Genomic DNA, 20,225 nt, shown 5'->3' on the forward strand with positions numbered 1-20,225 from the left:
GAGCCTGGCTGGGGCTGCTCCAGCTCCTGCTGTGGTCCTGGAGCCTGGCTGGGGCTGCTCCAGCTCCTGCTGTGGTCCTGGAGCCTGGCTGGGGCAGGCACAGCCAGGGGTCCTGGGTGTCCCACCCTGCTGGGGGGCACATGGAGCTTTGGTCCTGTGTCTGGTGTGCTTAGACACACCACTCACACCCACACAGGGCTCTTCTCAGCCCCAAGTCTGTCCTGAGTTACTCAGTGGGGTGTCCTGGGCTCCCAGCACCAAAGCAGATGAGTTCCCCAATGACCCCACACTCCACATAGTGGGGTCAGGGGCTGCCCAGCCCTGGCTCAGCCACCAGAACTCTGCAGCCCTCCATGCCAAAGCTGTGCTGAAGAACCTACATCTCAAACCTGGAGATCATCCCACCTCCATATCATCCCCCCTCCAGCAGGATTCCCATGGGAACAGGATCCATACACGGCCAGGCACCCTCCAGTGCTGCAGCCTGAATAACCCCAGCCCCAGGCTGCATGTTCAGCCCACGTAATTACTGAGACACTGACTCCTGTCCACCAAGGCCATGATCTTGCCTAAATTTGTCTGACATCAGATCACCTGTGTCAGGAAATCCCTGTCTTCTGCAAATGTCTGCACACACACCTTCACTGAAGGTTAAGGAAAGTACAAGTATTGGCAAAATTAGGGACATTTTCACTCCAGAGAAGAACATGGCAGGGCTTGGAAAGAGGCCACAGCATTTCAGTGGGCTGGGGAGGGCTGTGAGGAGATGCCCCTTTCAGCTGCTGGAAGGTGAGGATTGGTAATTTGTATTATTACAAAGGCAATTGTAACTCCTTAAATAAGACAAAGATCCTCAAACTTTGGGAATAATGTTGAGATACATTTGTTTTTCTATTGGAAAGGATTCATTGAATAAAAATAATGTTTTAAGCTAATATAATAAAGCCATGTATTATTAAATCTTTCAGCAAAATAACTTGAGAACCAAATCATGTGTAGAGTGAGACCAGGAATTGGAAAGGGCACTGGGTGGATGGGTAGCACTGACTGGACAGACAACAAAAGGACTTTATCTCCTGAAGTTATTAGGACATGTCTCTATCACTTCTTTTATCCAAGTGTGATCTTAATCTCAAAAGGGTGCTACTGTTTAAGTAACTTGCAGGACTGTTCTAGTCCCAAAGCTCTGAAATCTATGGGCAGTACAATACTTGGTGCTTTTTGATTGGAAAAAAAAGAAACCCTGCTGTCAGAGACAAATCTTATGGATTATTTAAGAAATGTGAGAAACTGCATAAAAACCACTCAAATACAAGTTTAAAATTAGCAAAGGTGTACTTAACCAGAAAAGATGGAAAATATTCCCATCAGTGGATGGCCACTAATTATATACACAGAGCTGTTGTCAAATGTCTTCTGCAGGAGCACATTTTGCACTGATCTCCTCTGGCAAACTGACTGGGATGAGCTTGGAAACAACTGTGTCCCACACTGAGTGACTCATTCCACACAGGCTTTGATACCTCACCTGAACATCTTATGAAGATTCTATTAAGTGCAGCCAAAATATTTTTTCTCATGTTTTTGATAAGTGAATCTGTGCAATAGAGTATCTGAAGTCAGTATCAAACAACTTTGCTCCTGAACACCATGAGCTGTAACTACATCAAAAATCCTGCCACCACAGGCAGGTTGAACCCTTCTTCTCATGACAAGAATTTTTGTATTTTAAATAAAATATGAGTGGGGAATCACCACAGCACGACCTACATCAATCAAACCAACTCTGCACTTTCCTTGGAATAGGTGTATCAGAAAAATCAGGCAACCTGCTGGTCTGAGGGCTGGTTATGAAGAGAGCCAAGAGCATTCTGATAAATGACACCCTGCTGCCAACACCACAGCTGGGTGGGGTTTCCTAACACCACCATCTACCTTCACTAAAGGATTGCTTGTTTTAAAGAGCAGAAAAACTTGTTCCAGACTTGAAGTCATGACACTCTCAAAAATGAAGACTTCAGAAATTTTATACTCTCATAAGTTCAATCTTTTGTGTCCTATCTCTGACCTTTCCCTATGCTACCCAAAGCAGGAGGTTAGTTTCATTTTCTGTATGCCCTTCATAGTTTCATATTTATTTTTGTACTTTCTGCCTAAAATATTAGTTGCCCTTTACTTCATCTTTATGAAAAATTGATCATATGCAGAAATTATTTTTGAAATGCAGTTTCCCCAGTATGTCAAACAAGTAAAGAAAAAGTATTAATTAGACTTTCCACATGGTCATATTGCTCCCACAATGCTGTCAGCACGTGCAAACTGTGCTGACAAAAAAAAGAATGAGATGTGTTCCTCTCTCCCTGAGCAAGTTGTGTAGTTTAAATCACAGAGCCAGCACCCTTCAGCCACTGCCTAACACTGTGCAGAATAGCAAATGAATGAGAGCAGGGCCAGTAAAAGCTGAGAGGAATGCAGCAAAAAATATTCTCTCCCGCATATTTTTCTTATACTTCTGATAACCTCCACGACTTGCTGTAGACTAAATCAATTTATCACCACTTCTGGGTCCAGAAAGTAAATTTCACAGAATGCTTTTATTGTTGTTATTTTTGAAGAAAGCTGACCTTGGGACAAAAAGGACATAATTGGTTTCAAAAGGTGGGATGTAATGAGATGGATTCTCACATGACTTAATTAATGCTCTTCTCAACCCATAAGGCCTTTTTTCAAACCTTTGCCTTTTTTCAAACTGTAGGAGCTGCTCTGTGAAGTGTCACAATACCTCAGAACCACAGAAACATTTAGGGAGGGAAAGCCCTCCCAGACCATCCAGTCCAAGCCTGATTCCCACCTTGACACCAGCCCAGAGCAGCGAGTACCACATCCAGGGTGTCCTTGGACACCTCCAGAGATGGAGGAGTCCAAACCGCCCTGGGCAGCCCCTGCCAACGTTTAACAACCCTTTCAATAAAGAAATTCGTCCTCAAAATTTGAATTCTTCCTCAGGAATCTTTCCTCGGGTGCCTGGTCCTTCTGGGAGAATACCTTATCTGCTCCTGGGATAAACTTCTGCCCAAGCCCTTGTGGTTTCACACAAGTACCTGTGCCAGTGGATCCCGTGCATGTGGCTCAGGCTCTGAGCTTGCCCAGCCCTCAGGATTTCTCTCTGACTGCTCTGCAAACCTAATCACACTTTATGAAAGGCAAATGAGGCTCTCAAGTTTGTGTTTACCTCCATCAGGATCCTGCCTGCAGAGACAGTGGGCATGATGTGGCAGCCCTTGATACTGACAGCTCAGCAACTGTAGGGGTTTGAGAGGAGTGACACCCCAAAATCCCCTGTGGAGTCAGGCCCTCTCCAGGTGTTCTCTCCTCCCTCACCCTGTCCCTTCCCCACTGCTCTGATAACAGCTGCAGGGCCCTGGGACCCCTCTCCTTCTCACCTCTCTCCTGAACACAACCCAGCTCTCCCCAGACAGAAAGGATCTGCACTTTCATCTGTCTTTGATCATCAAAATGCAAATCAAAACCATTAATTCCCGAGTTGGAGCCGCAGCCTCAGGTTGGGTTTCCAGTGCTTTAAAGGGATGTGGCTGGGATAAAGTTCCTGTTTTCTGTATCACATTCAGTGCAAAACCTCCTCACCCACCCCTTCACAGGAAATGCTGTTGGAAAACTACAAATTCCAATGACAAATTTCTAATTTAATGCTTAGGTAAATGTTACATAAGAAAAGAGACTGAGAGCAGCATTTTCCCAGTATCTGTTGGAAGTAGCTGGGAAATGGGGGGTCCTGGTGTGGACATTGTGCTTTCTCAGTTGCTGATGAAAAAGGGTCACTATTTGAAAGGTGGCCTGGCAGTTTATTGAGGGGTCACTGCTGTTCCAGCTCCTGGGTACAGCAGCCTGCAGCACCACTTTCCTTTTGGTTCTGAGGGGTTTTCTATTTAAAAGCAAGCAAATATTTTAACAGAAAAAATGGAAATAATTTGAAAACATAACTGTCAGTGTGTTTGATAAACTACTTGTTTTTGAAAAGTAACTCTTGTGAGACACATTATCACCTAGATTAGACTGGATCAATGCAGTGCCAAGTAAGTGTCATCATGTAGGAAGTTTATATATCTGTCATAAAAAGGAACTTGGAAAAAATAGTTCTGAAAAAAAATCTGGTTTCTTTTAATGTGCTTTCACTTGTTATTATTTGAATATAGCTGAATTGCCTTAAAGACATTCAACATGTGATTTTATATTCTATAATTAAATGAAAATGTGATTTCCTAGATCCTTACTGAAATGGGATAGTGAGATTAAGGGAAAATTTATCTAGGATTGTTACTTGCTGCTGTCCAAGCAAAACTGACACTGTGGACATGATGGATTTTAGCTTGTGAAATACTGAACAGTCTTGCTGTCTGGCCTACCTGGGCACTTTGTAGAATGAAGCTGAAATAGGCTGGGAATGGGGGTGGTGGCACAGAATTGCAGATAAGAGTTGTTGGTTATGTTATCTAGCTTTCCTTCCTATCACTAAACAAGTTTTCCACGGTACGTATCTTCCTTTCCAAAAAGATACGGGATGGAAGGTTCATGCCAGAAGTGAATAAAAGATGATGATGAGAAGTTTTGGAAATGAACAAACAGCATGGTGCTCACTGACAGTAAGACACTAAGTTTAGAAAGAAAATGAGGCAGCAATTTTTCTGCCTTTTGACATGCTACCCAGATGTTTCTCCTTAGATCGTATCTACCTCCTTTACATTCCGGTCACCAATTAAAAATCCCCCTAAAATACTGATACTTCCAGTCAGGACTCTCTAAAATAGTGATCTGTGTGGTATTTTGCTACATATTAAAAATGTCATGGATGTCCATTGTTAAAAACATCATTTTCCTTAATCCCTGCTTCACCCTACAAGCTCATCTCTGCAGTCAATGCATGGATCAGAATAGTGAAGTCAATGAAATCGAAACTGAGCAATGTCTGCTGACCTTGACCCCTTCAAATCAATGCAATCCTTCCAGCATCCAATGTCCAGAGTGTCTGGTTTAAGTTTTGATCTTGGGATTGTGATCTTCACCCATTCTCTGGGCTTCTGAACAAAGATGGCATTAAGAAGGTCATTGTGCTTGTAGTTTATGCTTTAGCGTGATAGTTCCGAAGAAACAGGAAACACTCACAGGTTGGAGGAACTGAATTTAATTATGCTCCTCAGTTTGGGAACACAATGAGTTAAAGTCTCACAGTTATTCAGACAAGGATGACACTGCTGCCCCTTGCTTTGGGCTTTGTCATGGAGCCTAAGCTATTCTGCACATAAAAAAGATGCAGGGAAAACAAGAAATGACACAACTGGAATTTGTCTTTATCACACTGGATGCACATGGAGACAGGTGTGACTCATTCCCACTGAAATTCGCCTTCCCCAGTGGAGGGGAGGCTCTCCAGTGAAGTGGTGCTGGCAGTAAAGGATTGTGTACAAAGAATTGGGAGCCACCAGGTAGAGTATTTTGATAAATGTGTAAGCTGTCGAGAGAAAAGTTTCCAAAGAGTGATGGAAACCAAGAGAGCAGCCTTGCTGGTTCCAGACAAGTAATCAGGAAACACCTCTTGTGCTAAACTAACAAAGCCAGGTACTGGCAGGAGCAGGAGCTGCAAAATATTATCACTTCATATTGCTTCCAAAGATCTCCAACCAATAGCCACACACAGTTAGTTATAGGTTCATTTGCTTGCATACCAAACTGTGAGAGTTAACCCTTAGGTACCCAGCAGATGATACCACACAGGACATTATTCATCATGCTGAAAAATGTCATATAAATGTTAACTTCTCCAAGACAGTAGTTTTAGTTATACGGGATGGTTTTCCTTTTTATCAACCTTTTCAGGCGATGTCAAAGTAATTCTCCATCGATTTTGCAGTACTGCCTCTATAAAAACACAAAGTTTTTTAGCTCAACTTTTTCATTAACTCCTTTGGTCTAGAATGAAGCCTGAGCTATGCTTGTATTTGGTACAGAGAGACATATTTAAACTTCAGCCCTAACACTGTTCACAGCTCCATAAACATCACTGGAGAGGCACCCATGGCCTGCTTTGCCTACCTGGCATTACTGAGCTGGGAAAAGCCTCTGAGCTACCTCACACCCACTCCCATTCCCTTCCTACTCCCCACTACTCTCCAGGGATAGCACGACCTGGGCTGTGGGAGAAGCTCCAAGCCCATTGCCACGGCTGGCTGTAGCCTGGGAGGGATCTCACCAGGCTGACACACCAAGAAACAGCTGATCAGGGAAGTGAGAGCCATTCTTGTCAGTTGAAGAGAAATTTCTCATTATTGCTCCAGATAATCTCCATGCAATTATGTTAGTTCTTGTAAAGCAGAAGCTGGATCACAATGACAGAGTGTGTATTGTGAAGAGACTTACACATATTTTGTGTTTACAATTCAAAATACTCATGATATCATGAAGTAGTATGATTTTGGTGCCAATTTTAATATTACAAAGATGACTTTCCAAGTAAGTTTAATCCAAAAGTGCTTTCCCCCTCTTGCTGCAGTTGGGACAATAGGTCCACACTTCCACATTTTCAAATAGCTCCCACTTATCAGAGATAAGATCCTACCAGCACAGCCTCTCTCTGCAGCCCCGCAGCTGCCAAGAGCAGCACACCCGGACCCAGGCCAAGAATTTTAACAGGGATCTTCTGGCCTGTTCTCCATGAATATTTGTTCCTCTGCAGAAGAAAGTGGAATTTCCTAAATGTATGTGTAATGTTGAGTGCAGCCTAAGCACAGGGTGCCCAGGGAAGCTGTGGCTGCCCCTGGGTCCCTGGAAGTACCCAAGGCCAGGCTGGGACTGGATGGGTTTAAGGTCCTTTCCAACCCAAACCAGCCTGTGATTCTGCAATTCTATCATTCTAAGCAAGAGTTGAAGTTTTTGTCTTAGAAAGCAATCACATGCTAACAGAATTCACACTTGAGGTTTGCTGTGTGGATGGAGGGGGTTCCCCTGGGCCAGCTCACCCTCACACCACCCAGTGCTGCTGCTTTTTCTGAACTGATCTACCTGCTCACCACTTATGCATGAGTTCAGCAGCATCAGCCAACAATGCCATTGATGGTTCCTCTTTATAAGCCATGCACAAGTGACTCTTCACTTTGAGAGGGAAGTTTTTAGCTATGGGTTAACCAGTTGATCCAGGTCTGCAGTTCAGAAGGCCACAGGATGCCTGTAACAGAGCTAAACACCAGTTCCACCTGTACATGAACTGTCAGCTAAAGAAACCATACATATCCATAGTGCAACTTCAGTGTTTTAGTCTGATCTCAATGTTATAAATCTCTCATTAAAGGCTACCTTAATATAAAGCAGAAGTCTGTTGGATCAAATTAAACAAATATCTTAGTGCTAAGGTATTCTTTAGCATGGTTATTTAAATCTACAGTTTTCTAGAAAATATTTTAGGACTTTGATTACACCTTTCAGTCTAAATTTGCTCTAAGTATAGCAAGGCAGACTTCTCAGGCTGATTCCCTGGGAAAGCAAAGTGCTCACTTGGTGTCTGGCTCCCTTCTGCCTTCTCATTTCCCACTGGAAATTTCAAAGTAATTTCAACTAAATATGACAAAGTGTAGACATTTTGAAGAAACTGCTGTGAAGCCTTAATCTAAGTTTTCCGAATTTTTTGGACACATTCTCTTGACTCCTTGTTGCACCTCTTCATTTACAGGCTATTGTGCCCTCTCAATAGTTAATTGTTCTACGCCTGCAGGATTTATCCACCCAAAGATAACAGTGTGTGCTGTGACTCAGTGAACATCTCCTGGGGGAGCAGCTCTGTCAGAGGGCGCGTGGCTGTCCCTGAACTGTGTGTGGCCTCATTTTTGGTACAGGATCTGGAATGCTGTAGGCAAGGCTGGTTCCCTCAGCCCGCTCCCACAGGAGCCTGGCTGGTGCACCAGGATGGAGCTGGCTCGGATCTGGGTTGCAATCCACGCTGTGACATCCCTGCTGCTTGGCCCAGGGACACCCTTTAGGTGCAGCTCACTTTCAAGTACCAGCAGGCTCAGGCTGGCTTCAATAACCATCACTAATTCAAATTAATCCCATTGCCTTCTGGCACTAACTGGGCACGAGAGCCAAGCATCCTCCTTACAGTTCCCTGAAAACTTTCTATCCTTCCATAGCTCAGTTTCACATCCTTCCAGTACCAACAGGCCTTGTCTGTGTCCTTGGACTAAAAGATTGTTCTTCATTCATTGATTTTTAAATTGTTTACTTCAAAATACCTGGAAACTCTTTCCATTAAAGCAGTAGTCTGTTCCATTTGTACAGCACATGCCAGCAATTATTTCTATTGGTGAGCATTCAGGGCTTTATGGGTTCAGAGTTTTCTGCCACCACATGTTAATGACAAGGTTTGACCCAAACCCTGGTTTAACTTTCAGTTTCACCAAAACCTCTGTTAGGTTACAGGCTTAGCTCAGGTAACTGAGTTCATGTTCCTGACTCATCACTGAGGCTCCTGGAAACTTTCCTGGAGATACTTCCAGCTCAGGCTCAGGAGGTCTGGGCTGTAACTGCAGAGGATTCGTTTCCACCCCTGTTGACACAGCATGGAGAAGAAATCCAGGCCCAAGTCCAAGGCTAAGGTTTAATTTGTCAGAGATGCAATGAATGAGGCTGAACAGTGGGAGATCTTCACCAGAATTTGGTGTGCCCTTCACTCATAAACACAGCCTGTTTCTGCATTAAAAGTGCTCTCAGTGAACTGGCTTAACCATTGGTTTCCTGCTGACTTGGCCAATCTTCTTTGAGTTTTGCTAAAGTTTGGATATGGAAGATCCCAATAATAGGCAAGGAAATCAGTCTTAGGTTTGGAAACCTAAACTTGCAAGTGTGACAAATGTCAGCTGGAAGAAACAGAACAATTCTCAATGGCTATTTCTGAAATTTTTTCAGTAACTTAGGCTGAAATTTAGGTATGAAGCTCTAAAATCTTGGATTCTGATTAAAATGATGTTTCTCAAAACATCAAAGAGCACAGGTTAATAAAAACAATATAAGGCATGACAGCCAAGCTCATAGGTCACAGTGAAGGATAACAAGTGCTGGTTTCTTTCTTGCAACTTTTCATAGAGTTGCAGAATGGTGAGAAGAGACCTTGAAGCTCATTCTCTCCCAACCCTTCAGTTTTTTTTGTTCTGTGACCAGGGTAAGTTTTACAACCCTCAAACACAGCAGGAATTTGCTGTGGGATGATTGTGCTCTGTGAAAGCTACACTTGCTTCAAATCCGTAACATTTCTTTTGTTCTGCAACAGGAGATACACTAAAGACTCTCTCAAGGCTCCAAAGGTGCTGAAAACCCTGGGAACAGTGAATAATCTACACAGCACCTATTTCTGTCTAGCTGATATTCCCCTCTGAGCACTGAATGACAAGTGTGGTCCTATGGGAAGTGTTGCTAACTGTCTGAAGAGGAAGGCCAGATTAATTCAGAAATTGTCCAGAAACCTGTGACCCAGCCAGTGGCTTTGCTGAGCAAATTAATTATCAAAGCAGGCATCTGATCATTGCCATTATAAAAGGTGTACGATATTAAATTTGGAATTGAGACCTTTGTTATTTATGAAGAGAGCCTGGCCCTCAGTCCCAACTCTCTGTCAGCAGCATGACAGACTGTCAGCTCCAGTAATCACACACATGAAATGCATGTTTTTCTCATAATGCCAGAATCTTCTAAAACTGTGACTGCAGGCAAGTGATAGCATTTATCATTCCCTAATCTCCAGCATAAATCAGGAATTCAGTTTTCAACCACATGAGATATAGGAGGGAGCTGAAAGCCAAAATACAAGTAGGACTATGTATCACCATTTCTGATTAGCTGAAAGTGGAGGACAAGTGGAATGAAAATTCATTCTTGTGGATTACAGTTCTTGTGCAGTCCAATTCCCTCTCATAATTTAGACCAACATTAATGCTTCCTTTATCTTTACTCTGGGCTGTTGAGAAGATGCAGAGATTGTCTGTCAAGCTTGGACTGGCTTTAAGGCTATTATCTAAAAAGTAGGAAAGCCACAAATAGTGCCTTGATCCTTTCAAACAAACAAAATGATGTAAGGGTTCAAGGGATGTGTATTTCTTTTCACACCTAGGAGGCTGCCCAGCAGAGCCTTGGGACAGAGTTGGATGGGATTTTGGAAGCACTCAGCCGTGCCCTGTGGTCCCATCAGCCTCAAAGGGAGCTTTGCCATTCAGTGAACTGGATTTACTCCAAACTCAGGGCTTGGCCTTTCTGGGAATCCTGCTGCCCCCAGCCAGTGCGGGGTGACGAAGCTGCCAGGACAGACTTGGTGGCATTTAAGGCTCCTTTTCTAATTGCACTCAAGTACAGCTGGGGTGCCAGGCCTTGGGGCTGGAGTGCTTGGTGGGAAGGCAGGGACTCAGGACTGGGTGTACCTTGGATAAATGGAACTGGGTCCAGGTCTTTGGCTGGACACTCCTCTTTGCCTCTACACTCACAGCAAAGATTCTACAGATTCTGTCTGGCTACAGTGAGGCACAAGCCCTGTGTGTAAATCTTCTCCTAAACATTCTCTGTCTGCCTGGTTTTAATCTAGGCAAAATACTGTACCAGGAGAGCTCCCAGAGCTCCTATACATAGGCATATCTGCTGCACCTAGCACCAGACTTCCTGTGTTTGTGTGACGTAGAGCCATTTCTTTAACTATTAATACTACTGCTCTGCTAGTGGAAGTGCTGTGTGCTGTCCTGGCCAAGGATGGTTTGCAGGATGTTTTGGGCAAGGTTGTCTCCAGCACAGTGGTGCCACTGCCAGGCTGCAGGTCAAGATCTGCCAACCTCCCCTATCACAGCTCTGAAAGTGACAGTGGGTCTGGCAGAATTGTCACTGCCACTGTCAACAAGGGGCACCATTCAGCTGAGTGTCTGAGGAGCATCCCTAACATTAAGAATAGGAGTTTCTGAACAGGAAAATGACGAACATTTCCATGCCAGAAAAACCAAACCAAACCAAGAAAAAAAACAACAAAAAACCACCACCACACTGGAAAATGTGAAGTGCAATTGCAAAGGCACTGCTAAATCCTGAACTCCAGGAAACGTGGCTGTGTTGCTGGTACTCCAGTATCCCTTGACTGCTGCTGCCAGGAGTGTCAGGGCAGCCTCTCCTCATCCTGCTTGGCTCGAAGCCACTCTCTGAGACTCTCTGGAGTCTTCAGCAATTGTGACAATTACAAAGACACTGGAGCTTTATTCTGGTGTGTGCCATTAGAGCCATTCCTGCTGATGGACAGGGAGCAGCAGGAGGCAGTGTGGCTTTCTCAGCCAGCTGGGCTGTGTGGAGGCACTGGGTCACAGCAGCCACATCCCTGGGAAGGAATCTCCTGGCTCCTCTGTGCCTCTGTGTCCCCCTGGCACCCAGCTGTGCCCAGCTAGCGCTGTGCCTGCCAAGCAGACCAGCATCCCTGGTTATCTTTTGAGAGCAGAGCTCCTACCTACCAGGAGCTGCTGGAATGATGTGGTCCCTCTTGCAAGACTGGTCTTCCCCAGGCACAGCCACTCCACTGGGGCTGCAAGCCCACAAGCTGCACTCCCCTTCCACTGCATATTTTCACATGCTTTAACATTTAGCTCAGGCAGAACTATTAAATCCCCAGAATTTCAGGCCTATATTCAGAAAAATAGAAATGTTATGTCGTTTGGCAGCCTCTTTTATCATCTCTGTCTCTTTTCCAACATGATGCTCACAGCTTTTTAAGTGGTTCATCTGCAGGAGGTTGTGTTCTGGGCTGCTGCTGGTAGGAGAAAGTGTAGTTAAAGGAAAAAGTATTTTGAGAGAGGTAGAAATAGCTGTCCCCTCCAGAGAGAGTTAATTGCGGTGGTGACTGCACATCACACAAGAAGAGGGAAGATGCCCAGGAAGTCTCACGGTGGCAATGTCCTCCTGAGGTGAAAGAAGCACCAAGTACAGAGTCCCACAAGTGTGGCTTTCCAGGACAGCCTGGGAGATGCCCTGAGCTCTGTGCTTTCTGAATGCCACTGTATCACTTGAGCACTGCTGCAGTTTTTTTCAGAATAAAACACTAAACACGTCAGTCTTTTGTGATCCTTGCACGACTCATTTTAGGAACACCATCTCCTGGGTGCTCACAGCTTTGCTTGCTGTTTGCAGCAGCTCCATCAGGCACATCCTGCACATCCCCTGGGAGCCTCAGAGCTGAAGGGGAAATCTGAAATGCTCCTGATCCAGAGGATGGAAAGACATTGCAAAGTTCATGTACCTACACATGCCTCCAAAGAAAAATGCTGAATAAAAATCCACCTTGATGTGCTCTTGAAGGCAAAAGCCCTCTAATGCAGCCTGTGCCCATGATTTATAACAATGACTCATAATATTACATTATACTTAATATGATGTAACGCTGATGCAAGATGCCATTCGTGAAATTTCAATGTCACAGGCAAAAAAAGAGGAGAGAGCAGTCTGGTCATGTACCTTGCCATGCTGTCAGAATGAAATGTTTACAGCCAGAATGTGTAGTGCCCTTCAGTATCTACCTTGCTATTTTTTAGCAGGATAACCTGGAGAATAACATTTTTATTTCCTGGAGCATAAATATCTCTCAGACATACATTATTGTGTTACTTACAGTAATTTAATCAACTTCATATTTGAGAAGACAAATTTGCTAACAGACAATTCAGTCTTGCAATTATTCCTCCTCACATGGAAGTTTGCAGGGCAAATAAGGATTATGCCTTTAAATTAATTGAAGCTTTATCTCCCTTTTCTGACCCAGCTGTTTTGAATTCTTCTCCTGTTCCCACTGTACTGCTTGCTCCTTCCTGCAGTGAATCAGCACTTCAGGAAACACTAATTCAAAGAGGAAAGACACCCTAAACTCTGCTTCTGAAGGTCAGAAATCGCTGCTCTCCACCAGGTTTGACAAATGAGGTGAAGCTCTGGGGCTGCTCAGGGCCAGTTTGGTGGGGTGTTTGTGACCCCTGCTCAGAACTCTGCCCTTCCACCAGTCCCAGAAACTTGTGCTACAAGTGAGTCCTGCTGGATTGTCACCCAGACAGAGAAAGAGCCAGAGCCCTGTCCTTCAGTGTGAGGAAAGCTGCCCCTGGCTGCAGGACCCATGGGCACCCTGGCTGTGTTTGTGGGGGAGCAGGTGGGAATGGGTCATGTCCCCCACACTGCTCCCAGGGGCTGCTCCTCGCTGCATCCTGGGCATGCACCAGGGATTTCCAAGCACTGCATGACCCAAACTGTTCAGCAACAGAACAGGGATGTTCTCCAGCTGTGATCTTTGAAATCCTCCTCAGCTGTCTCATTTCCAGCAAGAGCTGACAGACTGTAGAATCCCATTATATCCTGAGCTGGAAGGGACCCTCGAGGATCACCCCATCCAACCCCTGGCTCTGCACAGACACTCCAACAATCCCTCCCTGTGCATCCCTGAGAACATTGTCCCGAAGCTCCTGGAGCTCTGGTAGCCCTGGGGCTGGGCCCATTCCCTGGATAACTGTGTCCCTGCTCTGACAGAGCTGTGTGTTCAGGATGTTCAGAGACTGCTGCTGGCATCCCAGGGAGCACAGAGACACTGCCTGGGTAAAACAGGACACAGAGTTCCTAGGGCTCCTGTGAGAGGCTGGAGAGCCTTGAACTGAGGTCTCCAGAAATCCTGGGTCAAACTTTTCCTGGTGGTTCTCTGTCAGCTCATACCCTACAGTCCCTTCTATGTCCAGTGCTCCCAGTAATCCCAGCAGACCATTCTCACCCGCCAAGATGGAATGGATGATTTTATCAGTGGTTCTCAAGAAGACAACTCGGTATTGATAGATCTGTGCCTTCCTACAGTGCCTCCTGAATGACCTGCAACAGGTGTCACCTTGAAGAAGGACCTGGTCACAGGTGAGCACCAGGTAAGTGGGTACAGCACAGCTCCACAATGCAAGACCAAAGAAGTAGAGAGGACTGACTTTTGAAATGCATAGAAGTGCCTACAGGTGGTAGTAAGAAATCAATAAGAATTGATTTATTTTTGGAAGCCTGGTAGGTGCCAGTCTGTCTCCTAAGTGCATAAATATCATCAAAACCTAGCCATGGGCGAGTGAAACAAGACAAGAATTTGTAGCCCAGAGGAAAGCCACCATGAATAGATTGTGTGGAGGCTGATAAGATCCATACTGCTCCAAAACAGAGAGTTCCACCTCACAACAAGGCTGTCTTTGTTGTGGAAGAGTCAGGTTGTGAGAATCCTGGCATGCCAAATACCTGTAATGGCCTCCCCTGCCAATTGTTTTTAAATACTGTGATCTTTCACACAGGAGCAAAGCCTGAAAGAAATCTCTCTAGCAAAACCATGATTTATTCATTCTCTACAGGGCAGTGGATCAACAAGCATCTCCTCAGTCCTGTTACTCTTTCTCTCCCCTGAAGATTTCAAGCAGAGATTTGTTCAAACAAAGATGGGTAGTTTTGCTCTGTGAGGGATGCAGGAAGAAGCGCAGATCTATCTCTAGATCAGAGAAGTTCCTGAGCCTGCTGGAGAAATGGCAGATGGCCAGAGATAGCACAAACCGCTGCTCTCCCACGTAACAATGTGGAGAGCTGAACCTTCCAGGCATGAGCTTTCAGGACAGCAAATTGTGCCCAGAAAGGTGAGAAACACAGGGAGCCTCACGGGAAGGCTGGGGAGGCTCCTGGAGCCAGCCTTCCCACAGCCACCACCAGGACCAATGGCCTTCCTCTGCCCAAGGTCTGTACCTGGGGGATAGCCGAGGCAAAAAACAAAACTTTTCTATTTGTCTGTATTTTTGAGCTTTGCTTTGGGGAAATTTTTATGGCCAGTAGGCAGTTCCAGCCATGTTTGCAGTCTGGCGTAGGCTGGTGTGTCATTTCCTGGGAATCTTTTACTGCCAGCACCCATCAAATACAAGCAGACGTTTGAAGGAAGTAGCTTTGCCACAAAGGTGAAATTCCTCTGCTATTTTTTGTTTCACCGGGTCTGTGCTTGTACAGCAGAGCAGGCTGTGAGTGTGGGTGTTTCACTAAGCTTTTCAGGATGTACCTGCATGCTACCAGAACCTAAGTAACAAAGATCTCAGATCATTAGTTTAGCAAATATTAATGCTCAATTAAAGTTGTTCCTGGAATTCAGGGTTCATTTTGCCAGTGTTGAAATACAAGTTTTCACACCACAGAGCCAGACACAGGCATCTGGGGTACTACACAGTATAAAACCCAGAATCTCACCTATCAAACTCCAACAGTAGCATTAAATTAAAGAAGGGTTCAGCTTTTGTTTGGGGTGGAAATGGCTTTTCTTCAATACCATCTGCCTGGCTCCAGCACAACTGTCTCAGAGCATACAGGTAATTACCACAACAAAAATAGCATCCACAAATTAACTGATGCTCCCAACTTCCTTCTCCCATTTGCCTCTAAGTCACACTCACATGATGCTGGAATCAGGACTATTGCACGTGAGGAGGTAAAAGGAGAGCTGAGGAAGCAGGGATTGACATACCTGGGAGATGGGATCAGCAGAACTCCTGCAGGGAGGGCCCTGCTGGCCTGTGCCCAGGGTGTGGGGAGCACACAGACACATCCCTGGCTATTCCAGCCGCAGGAATGGCAGCCACAGCCCCACTGGGACTGCCTGGGAATGCCTGACCCACAGGGACCTGGGGAGCACAGCTCAGACCAGGCTGGGTGCTGTGCCTGCCCCAGCTGCCACTGGAGATCGAGCACATGGCCAAGGCAGCAAAGCCGGGGTGTTCAGTGCCCGGGGTCCCCAGGAAAGCCGTGTGTGGGAGCTGCTGGAGTCCTGCCTTCCCCAGTGCTGCTTCTGCAGCAGCTGCTCTCCGTCCCACAGGATGGGATGGGGTGGGAACGCTGCTGTGCTGGACCCAAATCCGTGTCACGGTGTGACCACGGAGTGACAGGGACACAGCCCGGGCCTTGCTGCTGAAGCCTTTCCCTCCTCGCAGGGGTGGCTCTCACACAAACAGCGACGTTTGGACAGTGGGGCTGAAAATGAACCCTTTTCAACTGAGACGTTCATGTCTGAACCTGACGAGACTCCCGCTCACCCACACAGTAGGAGGCAGCTTTTTACCAGAAGTACCATTCGACTTCCCAGATAAAACGTTTGATTTTTTGGTGGTTTTTTTTCCTTTTTCACAGCTCCAAAGAGTAACATTTAGACAACTGATGTGCAGATGGTCCAACAACCTGCAGAGGATTCTCTGCTGTGAATGATGTCAGCCCTGTGGCTCTCCTGCTCTGCGCGGCACCACAGCCCATGCCAGCCCCCGGATGGACACGGGGACAGCGGCGCCACTCACCTTGCGCCCGGCCTCGTTGTTGTGCAGGTTCATGAGCGTCCTGGCGTTCTGCTTGATCTCCCGGGCGTCCACGAAGACCTTGGCGAAGCCGATGCCGTAGCGGATGTCAGCGGAGCAGCCGCCCCATTTCCAGCCCTCCTCCTTGTGGTACTGACCCTGCTTCTCCTTGTCGCAGCCGCAGTCGCTGAGGTTGCCCTGCGTGCAGGCCGCCGTGATGGCGTGGGCCACGCCGGCCGCGATGATGGCGTAGGTGAAGGCGGCCTCCCTGCTCCCTGCAAGGCAGAGCGGGCCGTGAGCACCGGGCGGGGCACAGCGGGCACAGGAGAGGGGCACAGCGGGCACAGGAGAGGGGCACAGCGGGCACAGGAGAGTGGGACAGCGGGCACAGGAGAGGGGCACAGCGGGCACAGGAGACAGGGACAGCGGGCTCAGGAGAGTGGGACAGCGGGCTCAGGAGAGGGGCACAGCGGGCACAGGAGAGGGGCACAGCGGGCAGTTCCTGCGGGAGAACAGCCCTGGCTGCTCTTGGAATGCTGTGAATCTGCTGCCACGAGCAGGGCTCTGCTCCTTCTCAGTACTGATCTGGTGGATGCTCGTCTCTAAAGCAATCCCCTCTCCATGAGGCAGGGGGAGATCAAGTGTTTTCAAGCTGATGCCTTAGAATTTTAGCTTTTATATGTTTGAAATCATGTAGTGATTTAGTGTATAACTCTAAACTCCATATAGAGTGTTAGTTAACTGTCTTCACAATTTGGTCAGACAAAACAGTTCCCCTCGGCCTGGAACTCAAGGACACCCGACAGCCTCAGGCCTCAAAATAATAAAAGTGAATTGGAGGGAGCAAACTGGGGGTAAATGACTTCATTACCTGAAGCTGTAATTGGAGAATTAATCCCTGATTTGTAAAGGGACCGAGCTTATAATTGTCTGAAAAACTCAAGACCATTGTCCATCTTGGGTGTAGCCCCTGGGAGGCTTTTGGATGCCCAGGGTGTATCTGTTGAAGGCCTGTAATAAATACCCATTTTAGTCTCTTAATCTTGTCTAGACTCTGTTCTAGGTAGACACTCCAAGGCATCGAGGCAGCTTCATGTCTATTATTTCCAGATACTATAAGAAGTAGGCAAACTAAAGTTATAGCAAAAGACTGGGGAAAACAAAAGAGGTGGGCTTGGGGGTTAATTTGTTAAAATACCCATATGCTCAACTTTTTAAAAATTCAGCTCAGAAATAGGTTTTTTATTTTAAAATTCAATTCTACACTAAAAGCTATTTTTTACAGGACAACCACTTCCTGTTAGACTCTTGTTCTGAAAACATTTTAACTCCACTGGGACATTTTTTTTCATATTGTAGGTGTCAAAATGTTTTCAACACTGACATTTGTGCTGACTTAATGAAATAAATAATTTCAAAATTCCTCATAAAATGAAGAAAAAATCCTGACTTGCTCTAGGGCACCATGACCAGAGCAAGGTGAAGTAACATCCTCACCAGAGGGCTGTGAGACAGAAGTTGGACCAATATTACTTTGTGCAATAAGGCCATAATGACAGGTTTCTGTTTCTTGAGGAGGAGGGTTCTCACTTTAAATCTAAGTTTTAATTTCTCTTTTAGAAGTTTTGTTACATTCTGGTGTGTGGATTTCCCACATTCCTACAGGATCTGTGAGACTTCTGGAAACAGTTCAGCTGAGAGAGGACCTTTCACAGCCTGAGGAGGTTTGCAGAGATTGCCCATGTGTATCAAAGAGCCCTTAAAAATGTTTGGATCTCCCAAACCAAGAACTTGCCCTACTCCTACTTCTCCAATGACAAAATGCACCACTGCATCAATAGGATCAGAATTAGGCTGTTAATTAGGGGAGTGCAGATGGGATAATCCACTTCCCTTCTCCAAGCACCCATCAGTTGAGTCCTGGCAGACCTCAGCTGCTGGCAAGAGTTTGTTATCCATGAAACAAGCCCATTTCTGCCATTCATTGCATTTCACAAAAAAATCATCACTTGGGAAAAAAACCTTCCAACTCTTCAGCCTTGGCTGCATCCCTTTCCTATAATATGATCTGGATTTCTCTACTTGTCGCTTTTAATGATAAATGTTCACTTCCTTATGCCGAGGAAGTGAATGGAAAACAAGATGACATTATGACAATCTGTTAATAGTCAACTTTGTGCCCTCTATTAGTAAAGGCAGTGTTCCCTAATGCTGCTACATGCTGAATTTATTAAGGAACTTACAGTCAATTATCAGACATCCTCAAAGAATTCCTTGTTTCTCCTTACTTAAAAAAAAAAAAATCATAAAATTATTCATTTTGACTGTGGAAGTTGCAGATGAAGTTTTCTAGAATGCTTTGCTTTTTATAAAAATCTGAATGTGGAAGAGAAATTCCAGGCTTCAGGTATATTTGGAGTTCAGCTCCTCCTCCAGTTTACCCTCATCAACACCCTCCCTATTTTAAGCACAACACTGTGAAAAAGGCACTGATAAACAATGTACAGTAAGAAATCTCCCTTCTATCTCTGAGGGGGCCACACCAGGTTTCTACTCCACAAAGCAGCAAATGGGACATTGTCAAAGAAATATTTTAGAGTTGAATTTATATGTGGTTCTTTTTCCCCTTCCATTTTGATTATTTTTATTCAACTTTTTCTGAAAAAGTTATTTTCAAGATCTAGAACAAAAACCACTGTGAGACCTTTAATCTGACATACTTATGTGAGTCACTTTAATCTGACATACTCAGCATTGTAGAGGCTGAACAGTCCTTTTGCTTTTTAGAGGGGAGAAAAATGCAATGTAGAAAATATAAAATTAGTTAATACAAGCAGAGTCAGAAGCCAGTGTCTAGTTTGATCATAAATTACGTTACATAAATTATTTTATAAGTTTGACTTATTTGGGAGAAAATCTTAGCAGCTTTTAAAAACACAAATCTTGGAGATTACAAGATAAACAAGGCAAGTGCCTAGAAGAGTTGACCCAGGTAGGAAGTGCCTTGGCACTTGTGCAGTGGTGATAAAGAGATGTGGGTTTGTCATGTCTGCATCCAACTGTTCCTGGTTTTCATAAATAAAATAAAGACTTTTGAAAGTCTTGTTACCCTGGCCTGGCTCACACAAATGTGAGCATGGGAGGAAAGCTCTGAGCCTGAGTGCCTTCTGTGACAGTGCTTGAGGTCCCAGGGGTTTGTGCCCAAACAGGGTAACCTGAGCACAGGGGCGTTCCTGCCCCTTTTAAGTAGAAATTTTACTCCCCTACTTTGGATTTCAGCAGAGAGTTAAAATTCCTGGAGGATCTCAGGGGGAAACATGGCTTTACCAAGGTATGGCCAGGCAGCTACTCCTACAGAAGTTAGACAAAGGTGGAGAGTCACCCGTCACAGAATCATGGAATCCCAAATGGTTTGGGTTGGAATAGACCTTAAAGCTCCTCTCATTCCACCCCTGCCAAGGGCAGTGACATTTTTACCACTCCAGGGTGCTCCAAGCACCATCCAACCTGCCCTGGACATGTACAACAATTACAAGCCATCCCTTCAGCTCAAAAATCACACATTCTTCTCCTTATCTCAGACAAACCATGGCAAACACTCCAGAACTCAACTCCAAGCACTGGAACCTCCAGAGAAGGATCCAGAGCAGTCAGAGGTTGCTCTGGCCATTCACAAGGCCAATGAGCTGATGGGCTCCAGCCATGGCTCTGCTCCCTCACCCTTACCTGGGGCTCCCCCCAGCCCCAGCCAGTGCTGTGTGACCACAGGGCTCTCTCCAAATATTGGACAGAAACATCCTCCTGCTTTTCCTCTGTTTTTCTGGACTTCACTGAGGT

The 20,225-nt window shown here is 45.6% G+C and overlaps 1 protein-coding gene across 1 annotated transcript in view; it reads right to left on the reverse strand.

The window, feature by feature from the left end:
- Positions 1-20,225, reverse strand: part of WNT7A (Wnt family member 7A) — a 34,393-nt gene that overhangs the window by 6,755 nt on the left and 7,413 nt on the right. Inside the window, exon 2 of the mRNA XM_015641339.3 lies at positions 16,392-16,663. Coding sequence (XP_015496825.1) covers positions 16,392-16,663 — 272 coding nt within the window. The remainder of the gene's footprint in view (positions 1-16,391; positions 16,664-20,225) is intronic.

The sequence above is a fragment of the Parus major genome, chromosome 12, assembly GCF_001522545.3.
Source record: "Parus major isolate Abel chromosome 12, Parus_major1.1, whole genome shotgun sequence".
NCBI lineage: Eukaryota > Metazoa > Chordata > Aves > Passeriformes > Paridae > Parus > Parus major.